At 35.1% G+C, this 18,704-nt stretch overlaps 1 protein-coding gene across 2 annotated transcripts; it reads right to left on the bottom strand.

The window, feature by feature from the left end:
- Nucleotides 1-13,428: 13,428 nt before the first annotated feature.
- Nucleotides 13,429-18,160, bottom strand: LOC142629427 (zinc finger protein 7-like). Of its 2 annotated transcripts, XM_075803417.1 has the most exons (3): nt 17,807-18,143; nt 15,038-15,186; nt 13,429-14,489 (listed from the first exon to the last, which is right to left on the bottom strand). In XM_075803417.1, the coding sequence occupies exon 3, from the start codon at nt 14,389-14,391 to the stop codon at nt 13,648-13,650; it is 744 nt and encodes a 247-aa protein (XP_075659532.1). In that variant the 5' UTR covers nt 14,392-14,489; nt 15,038-15,186; nt 17,807-18,143; the 3' UTR covers nt 13,429-13,647. The 2 variants fall into 2 exon arrangements, with proteins under 2 accessions (XP_075659532.1, XP_075659533.1); XM_075803418.1 differs by lacking the exon at nt 15,038-15,186 and having other exon boundaries at nt 17,807-18,160.
- Between the last annotated feature and the right edge of the window lie 544 nt (nt 18,161-18,704).

Below are 18,704 nucleotides of genomic sequence, written 5' to 3'. Positions count from 1 at the left end.
CTCCATCTCTCTCTTTAAATCTCTAAGTTGAATCATTATCATCTATTACTATTTTTTTAATTTGAATTGTTATTTATCTTTAAGTCTCAAACAAATCTGAATCCCTCGTGCAAAAAAAAAAAAAAAAAAAGAGAGATCTAATGTAGAAAAACTCTCTCTCACACACTCTCTCTCTCTCTCTCTCTCACTCTCTCTCTCTCTCTCTCTCATAAAATCTCTAAGCTTCCTGCTTGCTCACTCCCAAGTGCAGGAGATCTTAACAATATAATTTTTGGAGTAACGAGGTTGAAACATAAGGAGCGAGGTAAATTCAAAGACAGTGTAATTTAAAAAAAAATTATGGAGAATAATTTTTGCCTGATAATTGTAAACAAGAATAACAATGGTAATTGATTTAAGTCAATAATGTAAATACTAGGGAATCGGGGTGTTTCCCTATATTGATATGAAATTCTTTGTGATCTAAAAAATATATATTTCATAATTGATTGTTCTTATGTAATTAAATACTTATGATTCGGTTGAACCGAGACAATTTAAGAATGCATGATAACCTAGAGTAATAATGCAATTAGAAAAGTTTTCAAAAAAACTCATTCACTTTAAAACCAAATTTCTATTTGAAACTATTATGAATTCATCTAAAAAATAAGAAAAACATGATTGAACTTATTAAAAGCATGGAAGAACTAATACATCCAAAAAAAAATCTAATTGAACAGTCAAACATGTTATTGATAAAATCCTAGAAAGAATAACATTGAATTCTCATACCGTATAGAAGAAACATAAGCCCTAACTCTAGCAAAGAGTTTAGACTACCATTAGAGAAAGGAAAATACTAGGTTTTCTTTGCCAAATTCATTCTACACAGCCTCCCTTCAAAACCTTAACATCCAAGTGTCCAAAGAAAATAAAACTTTTACTATTTTAATTTTCGTCCAAATTTACTGCAGTAACTTGTGAGTTAATTTCGGCCATCAAAAATTGTGAATTTCGAAACACTCAAAACTGAAAAGTTGTAGATATTTAAGTTATGGTTCCAACCCATCTGTTCTTATGTCAATTGGATTTTTGAGGAGAGAGATACACCAAATACTGATCAGTGCTCAAATCTGATTTTTCCTTTTCAGATTCTACCTCTTTGATTTCTTTCCTTATTTGAAGCTTCCAAACATGGTAAATGACTCAAGCACTCCAGATGCACCTCCTTAAACATTTAAGCATGGTTCTTTAGCTCCACTTTAATTCTAGTTTGGCCTCCATTCTCTCACAAACTCTTGTAAACTCATATTTTTCACATAATTTCCTGAAAGTAGAAAATTACATATAATGAATGACATCTTATTCAAGAAATTATGTAAAGATAAATAATAGGGACTAATGCAAATCATGGCTTCACTCTAAAAATTAAGTATAGGAATAAGGAGATAGCACCCACATAAATATATAACAAGTATACATTTTAAGGCATTATAACTTCCCTAAACCCTAAACTCAGGCAGTCTCTTCCACTAAAAAGATTGCAGCGACATCAGATGCTCTCCTTACACATTCATTATGGTTTTTTATTTTTTATTTTAAACCGTTTGATAAGATGCTTGAACTTGTGCCGATCACCTTTTTCTTAAATTTTGTCTTTCAAAAGCATAACCCCAAATCAATGTTAAGAAAAGAGAATTTGCTATAGTGGGTGTTTATTAGGTATCAAAGGTTGTGTTTCAAAACCATTTGATCTTGGTACATCCTTTTTTTCTTTTTTCTTTTCTTCTAGGTTGTTCTAATTCTACTACTTTTAAAGTATACAACCATGAACCACCAAGCCGTACATCTATGATTGTTTATGATTAGTTTTTGTTCATTATTTAAGGTTTAGACTCATAAAAACTTATTACTTTATGGTTACGCATGCTTTATTTTTTATTTTTTTGCAGAGTTGCTATGAACAACCTAATCTATATAGAGTTAAAGCCATAAACTTAGAAAAAGTCCAATTAAATTTTAAATTGGAGTCCAATTTTGCACCACATGTCCTATCTAATTTTTAAAATTTTTGTGGCAAGTAAATTATTGAGTGCAAAAACCAAAGAGTCTAAATCCAATTAGATTCTAAATCATGTGTGTGTGTGTGTGTATACTAGTATTTAACCCATGCTTACACATGGGAATGATGGATTGTAGTGATGCTATTGATGTTAGCTTGAGTCATTAAACATATAAGACATTAGTTCGACCATAACATTTGAAGGTACTAAAATATTTTTTCTTTGCAACATTCATGATATTAAATACGCTAAGTTTCTCATTACACTATTATTACGTATATAATTTTGAAAATCATTATTGAATACTACATATACAATATCAATTCACAATCACTGTTTGTGAAATTCTACTAAATACAACACAAAATAAAAGAATAAATTGGTCCAATAGTATCTCTTAAATTGAATGGGGATAGGTGCATGACATCGTTTAGCTCAATTACAGCTTGTTACGTTCAAGATCTTTGCATACAAAATATCTTAATAAAATTAGGATAAAAAATATGTTCATTCATTCAGAAAAAATATAATAGCAAAAATCTAAACAATTTAATTTGTAAGGAAAACTAACAAAAGCAAAATCAAATTTTGATTCTAATTGAATTTTCTCTAAACTTTGGTTATATATTCATGGTAGTTTCTAAATAAGGAAATAAATAAAAGTACATATTTATGATATATTACATAAATGACTTATAAATTTGAATTATTTTTAATTACACAAAAAAAAAATTCTCATAAATATAAAATCATTCAAAGTTTCAATCTCTCTCTCTCTCTCTCTCTCTCTCTCTCTCTCTCTCTCTCATATTTTATACATAAAGTTAACTATATTTGGTTTTTTATGGTTTATTTATTTTAGATTCCTCGTTTTTTACACTAAATTAACTCACTAAGCACAAAAATTAAAAGTCTTAGATTAGATGGGACACTTAGCGCAAAATTGAATTATAATTGAATTCCAATTTTTACACCGAATTAACTCACTTGATACAAAAATTTAAAAACTTAAATTAGATGGTACACGTAGCACAAAATTAGACTCTACTTGAATTCCAATTTGAAATTTAATTGGATTTTCTCTCAATTTTTGAATAATGGCTTAAAAAATGAGTAACTTATAACTCTAACATGAGGTATAATTTGAACTCATATGTGTGTGTAATTGTGATTTTTTTTAAATGTACTTGTGCATGTGCATGGGATTATACTCTAGTTCTTCAAATAATTGTTAATGATACTTACATATTAATTCTTCAAATAGTAGTTAATTATCATTTTATTCTCAACTATGCTTGTGTCCAAAAATCCAATGATAGACTTTCCTCGCAATTAAAAAATCTTCATATTTTTCTCATTTATTCTTCAAATATTAACTTGTTTGGTTGAAAGGTGAGAATTGGCTTGACATTAAACCCTCCATATGATATGTACGCATAGTCTCTCTCCCTAAGAGCATTCACAACAAACGTGTTAAAATAACTTAAAAGCTATTTTAACAGCTTAAACCATAAAAATCAAGCTACATCAAAGTTACTATATCTAAAAATTTTAGCTTTTAGCTACAGTAAGCTGTTATTTATAACAGCTCATTATAGCATCAAATTTAAAAATAAAACTCAATTTTTTATTTTACTCTCTCTCTCTCTCCCTTTAATTAAAAATTCATTTCCTTCTCTCTCCCCAACATCTCTTTTTCTAATCTCTCCTCACTCTCAGATTTTCTTTCTTTCTCTCATTTTGTTGGTGGTTTCAGTTGTGGCCATGGGTGGTTCAATATGGGTTGTTGGTTGTTGTTTGGTGGGTTGTGGAGGTTGTGAAGGAGATTATTTTTTGGTGGGTTGTGGGTTGTGGGTTTTGTGAGTTGTGGTTTGCTTGGTTTTAAGGGTATTTGATGGGGACGGAGGTGGCTATGGTGGCTGCGGTTGTGACTATGATTTTGTTTAGATTGTGTTTTTTTTTTTTTTTCTGTGATGGGTTTTGTGGCCGGTTGTGGGTGTGGTTGTGATGGGTCTTGTGGTTATTTTTTTTGTCCTAGTGGTGTTGGCGGCTACGGCTGGAAATGGGTTGAAGGTTGTGGGTTCTTGTTTATGGTTGAAGTTATATGGGATTTTTTTTTCCCAATGATGGTGGTGATGGGTAGTGGATTGTGGGTTCTTGTTTGATGTTTGATGTTTGATGTTTTTTTTTTTTACTAGTGGTGGTGGTTAGTGGCGGTGGGTGCGCAGTAGAGAAGAGAAAGAGATGCAGTAGATGTGGGTGGTACAGAAGAAAAAGAGATGGAGAAGAAGATAGAGAAAGAGAAGAGAATAAGAATAAAAAATATAAAAATATAAAAATATATATTTTAAATGAGTGTTAAAAAAAATAGAACCTTTGATATTAGGTGTATTGCACAGAAGGCTTACATGGCCTAATTTCCCAAGCAGCAAATGAAGGAGAGCTACATTGTTACTCACTCTGCAGGAAGGGACCCAAACTAACCCATCTTCTCTTTGCAGACGATAGTTTGTTATTTTGCAAGTCCCCTCGGGAATGTAGGAAGGTTTTGGACATTTTGGAGACCTACAACCTATGCTCCGGTCAACATATCAACAGGAGCAAAACAACTATTTTCTTCAATAAGTTAACACCAACAGCAAGAAAACAATTTATCAAGGAAGCTTTGGGTGTTCCTAAAATCCAACACTATGAGAAGTATCTGGGTCTACCCTCATTGATTGGCAGACGAAAAAAGGCTAGTTTTGAATACATAAAGGAAAGGGTGTGGAAAAAACTACAAGGTTGGGAAGAAAAATTACTCTTATAAACAGGAAGAGAAATTTTGATCAAAGCTATAGTTCAAGCCATTCCAACCTATTTGATGAGTTGTTTCAAGCTACCGATAGGACTTTGTGATGAAATAGAAGCTCTTGTTCGAAAGTTTTGGTGGGGTCAAAGAGGTGAGTGCCGGAAGATTCATTGGGTGAAATGGGAAACCATGTGCAAGCCAAAGAGTGAAGGAGGGATGGGGTTCAAAGACTTAGCCATGTTCAATGATGCTCTATTAGCTAAACAGGCTTGGAGGCTTCTGCACAATAAAAACTCCATGTTCTACTAAGTTTTCAAGGCAAGATTTTTCCCAGATTGCTCTATCCTAGAAGCTTCTTATTCAACCAAGGGGTCGTATGCTTGGAGAAGCATCCTACATGGAAGAGATGTTTTAAAGAAAGGGGCTCGGTGGCGTGTGGGGAATGGAGAAGATATAAGTATATGGGGAGATGCATGGTTACCCTCCCTAGATTCACCAAGGCTAGTCAACCCGATGGGAGTTAGTTTTCCAGAAATCCGAGTTAGCTCACTCATCAAGCCCCCCACCCGAAGCTAGAATGTTGAGTTGTTGCAAGGCCTATTCAATCCAGAGCAAGTGAACTTGATCATAAGCATCCCACTTGGTAACGAGACGGCGAAGGATAAGATAACGTGGCCTTATACCCAATCCGGAGTTTACTCGGTGAAATCCGGTTATTAGTTCTTGTCTAAAGAGAAAAGTAGGGAAAATGCAAAAGCTAGAAGTCCTGAGTTGCCACAAAAAGTCTGGAAATTTATCTGAAGTCTATCATGTTAGGACATATGTGAATGATTATAGGAACATATGTCATTTAGAATTGGCTAATCCTTTGACAAAACACAATTTACTTGTAATTAAGTAGATATAGGATGTGCTTAATACTTCAGAGAACAAGATTCAAGTCCAAGTATTGAAGCCATGCAAATCTGTCCAAGAAACAAGTGAAGAAGTGCTAGATTTTAAAGCTTGACAAATAGCATCTATCGAGGTTTAAAAGGCTTGCTTAACCCGATGCTCGACAGCTGCTCGATAGATACCCTATCTATCGAGAATTATGAAAATCAGTTTTTCAAATCTGATTTCACTCCAATCTGTGTGTACATGTTTAAGCTTTCTTTTCTCACAACCCTAAACATATATAATGATTATTTTAAGGGCCGTCAATGGTTGTGCAAGTGTAGAGCAAAGTTTTGTTCATGCAAATTGTGACCGGAGACAGAATTTGCCCTAGTTCATCTTTCTCTTGAAGAATCTACTGCGTTTGTAGGCCGTTGGGTTTTGTGACCAAGGAGTTTCATGATCTTCATTGTGTTGATGAACTAAAGAACTTTGCAGTCAACATCTTTCTCAAGTTGGTGAATAAGTCGCGTACTCGGATCCGCGCATCAATTGGTTAGTCACATACTAGGAGCTGTGCATTGAAAAGGAAAGATTGTCACTATATAACAAGTCCAATTGTCTATTGGGGTAACGATTCAACTGCAGGTTGGTATCAGGTATTGGGATTCCTTTACTTGTAACCGTTTGTTATGATAATAGTGAATTCTATGGAATGGTGACCTTAAATTCACCCGGTAAAGTTTTGTCTTGGTAGTTTTCCCCATTCATAAACAAATCATCGTGTCAACTTTATTTTTCGTTGCATATTAACTTAGTTGGTGATTTATTTGTGCTACCACGCGTTTTGCATGTTAATTGGATTAATTAATTAACTTGGCTAATTAATTAATTAATTTATTACAATGGGTCAATACATTCTTGGCCTATTATATCAACATCGAATAAAGTCAGAAACTTCATGTGGAGAGCTGTGAAGAAAGCTATACCAGTGAAAGAGAATTTCGTTAGGCAAAAAGCGATCCCTGAAGCCACTTGCGACCACTGCAAGCAGCAATAGGAGAGCGTAATACATGCCCTGTGGACCTGCAGCTGCCTAACTGGGATATGGGACATAGATCAAGTATGGAACTTTCAAAACGATCAAACCTTTCCAGATTTTCATAAGCTGATTTGGTACATCATTGAAGTCGGTTTGGACCCGGAGTTATTCTCAATGATTGCATGGTTATTATGGTATTGCCGAAACCCAATCAGAGCTGGTAACACGACCCTCCCCCTCAACCAAATTCTCACTCAAGCCCACTAGATGTTACAGGACTACTATTGGGCTCAACCAACAAGATTGGCTCCCCAAAACCCTCCCATCATTTCATCAGTGTCTTTGGTGCCCCCTCCAAATCCCTTTCTCAAAATTAACTATGACGAAGCTGTGTTCAAAGAGACCAAGGAAGCAGGGATTGGTGTAGTAATCAGAAATAGTGCAGGTCAGGTCATTGCATCTTTGACAGAGAAAGTCTTAATGCCTCAGACAGTAGCAGAGGTGGAGGCTCTAGCAGCCAGACGAGCCATCACGTTTGCAAAGGAGCTTGATCTCCAATCCATTATCATAGAGGGAGATTCAGAGCTTATTACTCAAGCCCTACAACAGGAAGTCCCATCCTTTGCTTGCTATGGCCAACTCATCTAGGAAATTCAAGCTCTCACACAATTCTTTCCTAGTTATATTGTATCCCATATTCGTCGAAGAGGGAATTCTGTAACCCACAATCTTGCTAGACATGCAAGACATGTTAGCGGTTTAGTTGTATGGATGGAGGAGGTTCCTCCACATCTAAATGATGTACTTCTAGCCGATTATGGCTGATTTCTGTTTAATGAAATTTCACAGTCTTGATTCTAAAAAAAAAAAAAAAATGTATTGTAAAATGAAGTGTTAAAATAAATAAAATAGGTTTTTGAGATGTTAAAAGCTAATAAAATTTTTAGGAGCTTTGCAGTTTGCAGTGAATGCTCTAACATTATTAATTGGCGAAAATACATTTTTAGTCCCTACATTTTGGGTCAATTCCCATTTTGATCCCTACTTTGTCGGAGTACTTATGTTGGTTCTTGAAAATAAAAAATTATTACCATTTTAGTTCCTACTGTCATCTCAATAACAAAATTTGCCTATGTCGTAGATGAGGATTTTTTTTTTCAAAATAACATTAATTTTCAAAGAATTTTGTTAGTTAGCACGTTTTCAAACAATTTAGGAAAGTAACATCTCAAGTGTAACAGACTCAATTTTGGGAGTGCTAAATCGAGTTCACTAAACTCTATTTGTGGATCATTGCATGAATTGAGTTTGCAAAACTCAATTTCATTTAAATTGAAATCAAGTTTGTAAGGCTCGATTTCTCATCCATGAACAATGGTAACTCACACCCAAAAACTCAACGCATGAAGAAACCCAAAACCCATAAGGAAAACCCAAACCATAGAAGACACCCATGAAGAACCGAAAACCCAAACCACAAAGACTGAAAAAACAAACCAAAGGTGGCAACAGCGAAGGCAACAACAATTGAACCCAGGCAGCAAAGGCATAAGGCGGGGACGGCAACGGCGACGAGGTATGATGTTTCTCTCTGGATCTTTGGGTGGGTTTCTTGATGTTTCTCTCTCTGGGTCTTTGGGTTTCATTGGGTTTGTTGAGTGATCTAAGTGAGGGAGATTCTTAAGTGAGGGAGAGACGGAGTGTGTTGAGAGAGGGAGAAATAGAGTGAAGAAGGCAAGACTCTGAATTCAAGTCTATAAAGCTCAATTTCAATTTAAATGAAATCGAGTTCAATGGACTCGATTTTATCACTCCAAAATCTGCTAAAATCAAGTCTATTATATTCAAGATGTTAATTTCTAAATAGTTTCAAAAGTGTACTAATTAACAAAATAGTTTGAGTTTTATTGTTATTTTCCACACAAAAAAACGGTGCACGTTTCACTAACATGTTTGATACAATAAAATATATGTGGCATTTAAAAATTCCAAATCAGTATCTATATTAATTAAATATAAAAATAAAATTAATTTCTCAATTTTAATTTAAACTGAAAAAATTCAAAAACAAAAACGAAATAAAGACTTTTACAGATTTAAATTTTAACGATTGAAACCCACACAAACTCAAATCAAAATGCCATTTTCGTCTATTAATCTCTCTCTCGACCTGTAGGAGCTCTCTCTCTCTCCGCTGGCCGTTTTGATGCCAATGTCTCCAAAGGGAGCAGTTCAAAATTGACAGGAGGAACTGGCGGTGGTGGTGATGGTGAGTTTGATCGGCGGTGGTGGGTTGCTTTTTCCTTAAATCTCTGACTTTCTCTCTCTCCCCCTCTCTCTGTCTCTCTTGATCGGCGGTGGTGGTGGTTTTGGGATTTGGGTCTGATTGTAGTGGTTGTGGGTTTGATTGTTTGATCTTTGAAACTTCTTTCGTTCTTCACATGGTAGCTGAAAGAAGCTACGAGCTGCATTCTTCAAGTTTTGTAGAACCTCCAAAGGCACCCCATGATTGACTATCTGGAAGAAACCCCACTTGCTAGCAGCATCACAGGTTGAATCTACATCCTTTTTATCAATGATAGGAATAGAATTCTCGTCATCTCGTGTTGTAATTTGGTTGGGTGAGGTCTAGTCTATCTTCAAAAGGTTGAATGGATGTAAGGCTCTGGAACACTTTCTAGGCCTATATCTACTAGACCTTTTTTACAACGTTCCCTTTGTGCACCACAAAATCAATGGCATCGGAGGAGGAGATCCGCGGAGACATTGGATTGTTGAGATTGAGAGAGAGACAACTCCAACTAAATTAAATTTGAGCGATTAATCTTTTTTAATTAATTTATATGCTAATGTGTCATTTTTAATGTCAAATATATATATATAATTTATTTATTATTTTTTATTAGACAGGTAGGCATCTAGTCGACTCTGCAAATAGTGCATTTTATTTACCGCATAAACAATTTTCGTTTTCATCGTTGTGATGGTGGTAACAACTAAAATAATAACAATTTTTAATTTTTAAGTAGCCTAAAAATGTATTTTCGCTTTATTATATTCAAGTAATCATTTTAAAAATTATTAACAAATTTAATTACAAGTATCTAAGAAAGTAGCTTCCAATTATTTAATCTCTTCTAATTTTCAATAACTCATAGGAAACTAACATTATCTTTTTTGAGTAAAAAGGAAACTAACATTTTTATTGTTAAGAGCATTCACATCAAAGATTTCAAAAATTTTAGCATGTAGCATCTAAAAAACTAACGTTATAATACATAACACATCACTTTACAATATATCCTACATCAAAATTTCTATTTTTTTTAACACTTCATTTAAATATTCTTTCTTTATTATTTTTTATTCTTCCTCTCTCTCCCGGTCTCTCTCTTCTCTGTCTCTCTCTTCTCAACCCAACTATTCTCAGCACCGCCGGCCACTACACTGCCAACAGTCATCACAAAATCCACCACCCATACCACAACCACCACGAACCTCAACCTTCCACCCATGCCACAACTAAAAAAAAAAAAAAACCATAGCAAAAAAAATAAATAAATAACCCTCCACCTCCACCTCTACCCCACAACCACCACAAACCACAGCCCAAAAAAAAAAACCTCCACCATCGCCGCCACCAATCAGACCCACGACCCACGATCCATTAAAAACACCGCACCGTGACCAACGACCCATGACTATCGGACTGTCAAATCCACAACCCACAGGAATTAAAACCATGACCATTGGACCGACCCATGCCCATCAACCACGACCCATGACCATCGGACCACAATCCATAACCCAAAATCAAAACCACAACCATCAGACCCACAACTCATGACCATCGGACCACAACCCAAGCAACCCACAATTGCCGGACCACAACCATCAGCGAACCTACAATCGTCGAACCATGGGAGAGAGAAGAGAGAAGAGAGAAGTGAGAAGTGAGAAGTGAGAAGTGAGAAGTGAGAGAGGAAACTCAAGAAAGATAAGACATACAGTGAGAAAAAAGAGATATTGGGGCTAAATAAAAAACTTTTTTTTTTTTTTTACAATCCAACTACAGTGAGCTGTTATCAATAACAGCTTACTGTAACTCAATGCTAAAATTTTTAGCATTTAGCATCTTTATTATAGAGGTGTTTTTATGATTTGAGTTGTTAAAAATACTAAAAAAAACATTTAACTTTTTTAGCACCTTTAATGAGAATGCTCTTATGTAGTCTAAAGTAATATGTAACATGTAAAACCATTATTTGACCCTAAGAATATTGGCTCTTTTACTTTTCCATGATCATTGTCCTAAGGCATTATATGTTTTTTTTTTAATCACCATTACTTTATTGGTTTTATTAGTGTGTGTGTGTGTATGTGTTCAGGGTGGGGTTGGGGGGAGGGATGAACTTGATTTAAGGTCAAAGCCCAAACGCTCAGAGGATCATGCTTGAGGAAATGGGCCAAGCCTATTTCAATGAGTAGCAACGGGAAACCTCTCAGGATTATTCCTATGAAGTTCCGAGCATACTTCCAACCCTGAAACACTTTTTCGAGATCATAAGCATGGGTAACCCCTCTATAAATGAAAGAAGTACCATGGGAGATTGATCCCACTCTCACTATTTTTGGCCGAGGTGACGCTCTTACCAAGCCCACCTCGGGAAACCTCCTGAAAGGATAAGGATCATAGAAGTCGTCACCTCCGCGTTGATGAGATGTTTTCTGCTTAATCTCTTCCACATTAAATACACATAAGACAATCTGAACAATACAAACAACCCCCAAAATTTATGTTTCATAATTAAAAGAAAGGAGAACTAAGGGAGGATGTGACAAATATTTCCAAAAAAATCCAGCTAAAAGCAGGCCAACTGGAGGGATAAGGGCTAAAAAAATGCTTATAAAAGGGGGAAAGCAACCAACGGGATGGGGTCAAAAAATATCCGTAGATAAACCTAGAGAAGAGAGAGAAAAAGTGAGATATATAATGTTTCCCTTTTCTTTGTAATTCCCAGCACCACAGGAAAGGAGTTGTACAACTTGGCTTATAATATTTTTGCAATCTTGCTTTGAGAAGTCAATTGTTTGAGTTTCCCACTATGGAATTTTCACCTTGTTCTTTTAATAAATAAATTGTGCAAGTCAATTTCCTAGGTATTAAACCGTTCTTAAATTAACCAGTATTTATTTTATTGAGTTTCTGATGTCCACAATTAGTATACTATAACTAGAACGAGCAGGTTATCTAAAAAGGCATGCTAATTGCTCAAGATGACAATGCATTCATTCTATTTCAGTAGGGACAAAATTCAATACAAAGCTCATTTCTAAATCTAGTTTTTGCAAACATTTTGCAACTTCTTGGCAATTACTTTTTTTTTTTTTTTTAGAGAGTTTCAACCTATTGCATCCGCTCCTGATGATAACTCTATCAAAATATCAAGATACTAATTGATTTTTTGTGTAGGTAAAAATTGAAACCCAAATCTCTTATTCAACTATCAAAGATTTTACCAATTGAGCTAACTAGAAACCACTTTCAACTATGAACTCTTATTCGGGTTTTTTGTTTTTAAAAAATTATTATCATTATTTTTTTTTAATGACGTGAAACCTCACTAAAGCAAGGTCCTTTGAACTCACCCTGTAGAGTAAACTCTTATCTGGTTATCCTATGGATCACTTAATTCACACCAAAAGTCATATTGGTTTGTCACACTGCATCACTGTGAAACCAATATATCTTTTTTGAACCCTTCATTGCAAACATCAAAGATTAATAAAGATGACAATACGAAGTCCAAATATTGTTAGCTTGGATATAGTTGAAGGTCCTGTGCAGGATATTGGCCTCGAAATGCACCCCTCAGAATAATATTGACATTCACTGTAAAATAACTTAAACCACCTTCCCTCAATCATACCAAATTAAAAGCAAACAAAAAAAAAATTCATACCAACAAATAAATAATTAGGAAACCAATAATGAAACATTTTATAGCATGTTAGATAGGCCAAATTGTGAAGAAGTTATATAGGTTACCACCGTACCATAGCTGCAAGTGAAGTGCCTAATTCAAGGCTGAGTTAAAGCTTGAATGCTTTTGACTTGCCTGCCTGAGCCGAATTGGGTATATATCATTTCAGAAATCACTTTCCAGCTACTGAGAGAGACCTGATATATGGACACTAGAAAAATAAATACACGGGATTTTTTTTTTCTAGCTTCTGATAGAGAGACCCGATCAGGCCTGCTCTTCTCAATCGTCTTCATAAAAAGAAAATAATAATAATAATAATAATAAAAAGAGCTAAAATGGAAAGAGCAGCGGAAAATGCATGTTTGAAGGATGTTTTTATGTACAAATGTTGAATGATATATTAATTTGTGGAAAAAACACAAATCCAATTACATAACCTTGGTATACCAACTAAAATAAAATGAACCCATCAATGCAGGATTACTTTAAAAATAGTGTGTCAAAACATATTGAGATTAAACAAGGGGCTGCTTCTTCCATCTTAAAATGGTAAACTAAAGCACATCATCCACCCAAAGGAAAGAAAAATATGTAGAATTATATAATTGCAAGTTTATCAATAGAGCAGAAAGAAGTTTTAACTACTTACCCGAACAGGAAGAGGATAACAACTTATGAGGTGAACACTATTATCAACATTACCTGGCAAGCTCTATCAATTAATTTCAACCTGCAGAAATTCTTATACAACAGTTGTAACATCTTTCCAGAACAGATAGAAAAGGAAGAGAGTTTTGATTAAAAAGAAAGAAAAAGAAATATTTAAGAGCTCATAGCCGATGCCAATGCATATCTCATGTACAAAGGGTACATTGTCCACAGACAATGATATTCAAACAAAAAATCTCAAAGTTTCAAAGTAAGATCAGGGGACGATGAAGTTGTCCTCGGTGGGGGTGCTGTCACAACAAAATTCATATTTGAATTTTGAGCTAATTCCATAGCCAAATTACCACCAACTGCTCCTACTGGTTCACTCACCTGCCGGAAACTCCCAGGCCAAAACAGTCCCACATCATCATCTTCAACAAACATTGGTACTCCAAAATAGCCTTGTTCAAACCTTGCTCCACCTCGAGGAGGCCTTTCTGATGGTAGTATTCTTTGGTGCATTGCAGCATGAGCTTCAATCCCAAGGGACCGAAATGCAGAACCATGAAGGGGAAGAGAAGCCAAGCTAGTATACCTATCAGAGAACATTCCCATCCGCATAGCACGTTTTGCCATTGTCCTTTCCCTCTTATGAGCATTTTGATGGCCTCCCAGCGCTTGTGAACTGAAGAACTTGCGCCGGCAGTAATTGCAAGAGAAAACCCTTGGAACTGTTGCTGCAGAATTATGGGCTGCTGCCTCACCAGTCTCATCTTTGGCCTTCACATTAGCATCAATGGTGCTGAAGTGGAGTGTCAAGTCGAGTGAAACAGGCTTCGGATCTGGTTGAGGCTTAATTGCATTTGTGAGACAGGATGAATTAGTGGTGGTGTCCTTGGAGAGATCATGAGATGCTTCTTGCACAGGTACATTTGAAGCTACTTGGCTGCTGACTTCTGACTCATTTTCAGATTCTAAGTTTGAATTTGGTGTTACCATGTTTGAGTAGCGCTTGAGGTTGAGAGCTTGTTTCTTTTGACAGAAACAATGAAAGAATGATAAAGCCAATTGCTGACAGTGGACACTTAGCTATTCACCTGCATGGACAATGAAACATTTTATTCACTGTATATACAGTGGCCAATACATGTCAAATTGAGTATGGAGTGCACCCTTCTGGTTCTTCCATATATACAAAAACATTAGCTGTGCTCCATCCATGTACTACAGAAAAATGCACAACTACATGCACGGGACTGTACTTAAAAAAACAGAAGAAATGCAACATTTTCTACCATGTTTCAAACTCTTGATTTTGGGTCTACAATATGCAGAAAACCTGTGTCAAACTACCATTTAAACAGTATTATAACAACAAAAAAAAAGCCTTAGCAACAAAACTATAGGGTTAACTATGGATCCCCAACCGACTAAACTGGGGCTGTTCACATGTATTTTTCACAGCCATTCTATCCTATTCAAAATCATACTGTGTCACCTACTTATTTAAAGTCTCCTTAGCGCTTATTATAAAAGATGCACCTGATGAGCTTGTCATCCCAACAAGTGTAAAATATGCAGGCAGTCATCAATGTGAATATTATTAAGCTTCCACAAAAATAAAATCAGTTGACAATCTTACAACCTTTATGAAAAGAAATCACATTTATCACTCCGTTTGACAATGGAGAACAAGCTAAAATGCAGTATTTGAAGATTCATGAAAAAAAATCCCAGCAGATAGATTTGCCACATGCAACTGCTTCACCTTTGATGCTTTCACTCCAAAGAAATCTACAAAGCAACACAAATTTTTCAAGATTCATCTAAAAAAAGGAAAAGATTCTATCACGGTCCATTGTTTATTCACTTATATATATTCTTTAAAAGATGGAGATTGAAATTTGAGATTATTAAAGCAGATGGGAGGAAGAAAAGGCAAAAGTACGACAGCAATGATCAGTAACTCAAACCTTCAAATCTGTTAGGGGACATAGCCATAAGAATTCTAGATGATCTGATATCACTCTGTACTGTTGAAGTTCTTTTTATAATTGCTGATGTTTTGATGTTTGCCGCAGTTGTTAATATATTAAAACAACTACTACCTCAATAACAACTGCTACTAATTACAATGAGCACCTCCGAAAATGTTGGAATTCAGAATTTTAAAGGCTAAATATTAAAATATTTTTGTTCAATGCGTAATATCAAGAATATCAAAATTCCCAAATAACATTAGCAGGGAAAAGCATATTCAAAATCAATAATCCAAGATTCAAAATTCCTGCAATATGTGCTCAGCTAATAGTCCACTTCATTGTTGATAGGAAAAAAGAAACTTAGAATTTGATTGAGTGTAGATGAACTGCTTGATCATTGAAGATTGCTCAATTTGACATGAAAAGACACGAGAGTTTGAACTTATTTCATGGAAAGCTCAAATCAACTCAATATATGCCCAATGTGGAACTCAACACAAACCCACACAATACACACCCAAGCAATATCCAATCAAATCTAGAAAAAGCATTAGCCACATTTGTGCTATATCCAAAATGACTAGTCTAGTCACAATTAAGGCTCCTTGTAGTTCTTAATAAAGCCCAAATTAACCCAAAATATGCCAGATGTGGGACTCAACACACACACACCCACACAACACACACTTAATCAATATCCAATGGGCAACCTAGTAATTGTGACTAGCTAGTTCTTTTGGGCTATATGCAAAGATGTGGCTAGCACTTTTTATAGGATTGCTACAATTGTGAAAATGGAAATCAAATTAAGTCTCCAGATTCGAGACATTTTTTTGATGAAATATTTTTAAAAAAAAATTATACAGATGCAATACAACATTTTCTAGAACAAGGATTTATTATTCCATATTATAACACCATAAGTGCTGATTAATTGTTTAAAAACAAGTAGAATACCTCTACTTTACTGAATTTCATTGTAAGATAGCAACAATTAACCCTTGAGGGTAGCCCAATCAGCTGAGGACCACGACTCAAAAAAAAGTGGAGGTCATTAGTTCGGATCTCCCATTTCCCCTCCCCTAGGGCCAAAACTCACTTGGGGTAAATTAAACTTTTAGTCGTTGAAATTTAGTATAAGAAAGAATTTGGTTCATTAAATTTAATAAGTTTGGATTTGGTCTCTAAAATTTTTAAAAGGGAAGAATTTGGTCCCTCTTTTTTTTTTCCTTTTTGTCAATGTAATTAATAGAATGATGAGGCACCCCATTTTTGAGGAACTAATTGAACCAGCCCATATTAATGGGACCAAAACCAAATCAACTCCGTATTTAAATGACCAAAATCAAACCTCAGCAAAATATAAGGAGCCAAATTCAAACATTTTAAAGGACCAAAATTAAACTTATGCCAAATTTCAAGAACCAACAGTATATTTTATCCTTAAAAAAAAGGAGGGGGGGGGGGGGGGGTGTGGAAGCAATAGCAGCAATTAACCAAACTACTGCAAAACAAATGACCCCATGGGAGGTTTGACAACCATATCTTGGATAAGCATTTATCATGAACCAAATACAGCCAAAATGATGGAGAGACCCCCTATTATGCAGAGAATGTACAGCACTTAGGTTGTATCAATAAATTTTACATGTATGGAGCCTATATTCAAGGTTAAAGATCATACCTTGCAACCTAAAACATTCTCACATTATATTAACTTGACTTGTGATGGTAAAGGCCCGTAGCAGATCTCTAAAAATGTTTACATATAAATGTATTTGCCATCTTTTATAACGAGTGATGATTCCTTAACACGAGAGACCCAGTACTGGGTTAGGAATTTAGTAAAGCACTCCTCATGCTCAGCATAAGTCTACTGTTTTTATAATTTACTTTAAGCAAGCAAATTACTAACATATTACTTAACAACAGAAAATGATCGTCTCTGACTTCGGATGATCCACTTGAGATTAACAAGTTGCACCTTCCCTTAAATGATTTTAACTATACTGTGAAATTACCCCAACCCACCACTACCAAACACACAATCACAGTAAAATTTAGGTAAGAAATCACATGCTGCATCAAATATAGGTATATTACTATAACAGAAAACCAACAATCAACATCAAAATAACTGGATGATCATCCCTGCTACCCATAATGGAAGCACAAAATATTAAAATTCTGTACATACCAAAAATTAAAAAACGAAACTCATAAGAATTAAAGGTGAACAAATAAGTGAGGAGCTACTAACAAGTAACAACAGCTCAGACAAACCCCAAATCCACAATAGAAAAATTACAAAGTAGCATCAACAAACATACAGCAACAAAGAAACAAAAGAAATTTACAATCAGGACCAAAATATCTAGATGAGGGGGGGGGGGGGGGGTGGTAAGAGTTGCTCACTCTCAGTCTCACAGTACCTTAAAATTGCAGACTGGGCTTCAGTGATATGCTTAACTTTTAGTGTAGGCTACTGGGTTTTCTAGTTTTTACTACTTAAGGAGTGGGTAGAGGAACAGATAAGAGAATAAATATGGAGAGGGAGAGAGAGAGAGAAAGAGATGAATGATGATGGTAGGAAGTCAGTAAAGTCAGAGAGAAGAAAGGTAGAGAACAGTAGAACACAGCTACTAGCTAGATAGAGAAAAAGAACACAGTTTAAACCTCTATCTTGTTGAATTTTGGGTCTACCCTTGTCTTCATGAGTACTAGCTAGCTAGCTACTAGTACTAATAATAATCAATGAGAGAGAAAGAGAGGAGACAGGGAAAGCCGAGAGTACTTTAACCTTAAGTCCCACATAAAAAAAGAGTCACAGTAGCTGGTGTAGTGTGAAGTGTCTATTTGTTGTTTGATCTCAGTGCTCAACTTCTTTTCTTTGCTTTCCACCACTTGAAAAAAGAATGGTCAGATTCTTTTACAAATATTTTTATATAACTTACTCAGGGCCAGTACTGCTTTTGTCAGATGGACTCCCATAACACCTCCATCTCCTCCTTGTGCTGTGCAAATTACATGCAATGCACATTCAATAAAATATACCAAAGTTTCATGATAATTCTATTTGACAATATGTACAATAAGTCTGAATGAGTAGATTTTTTTAATAAAAAAAAAAGGGCAGAAAAAAAGTTGTTAAGAGTTATTTTTCAAAGTGTACATCATTAACCAGCGAATCGTAGTTGTTATTTCAGTCCTGTTAATAAATATTAAATCAAAATTTGAATTTTTTCCAGGCACTTTCCATTGTGAATATATATATATATGACATTGAATAGGAATTTTAAAATTTTTTTCCAATTACTTCTCATTACGAGT

Source organism: Castanea sativa, chromosome 3, assembly GCF_040712315.1.
Source record: "Castanea sativa cultivar Marrone di Chiusa Pesio chromosome 3, ASM4071231v1".
Taxonomy (NCBI): Eukaryota; Viridiplantae; Streptophyta; class Magnoliopsida; order Fagales; family Fagaceae; genus Castanea; species Castanea sativa.
The sequence above is the reverse complement of the archived record's forward strand: the minus strand, read 5'-3'. Positions and strand labels throughout refer to the sequence as shown.

Coding starts and splice junctions, on each gene's coding strand:
- LOC142629427 (XM_075803418.1), bottom strand. CDS start 14,391: ATGGTAACACCAAATTCAAACTTAGAATCTGAAAATGAGTCAGAAGTC.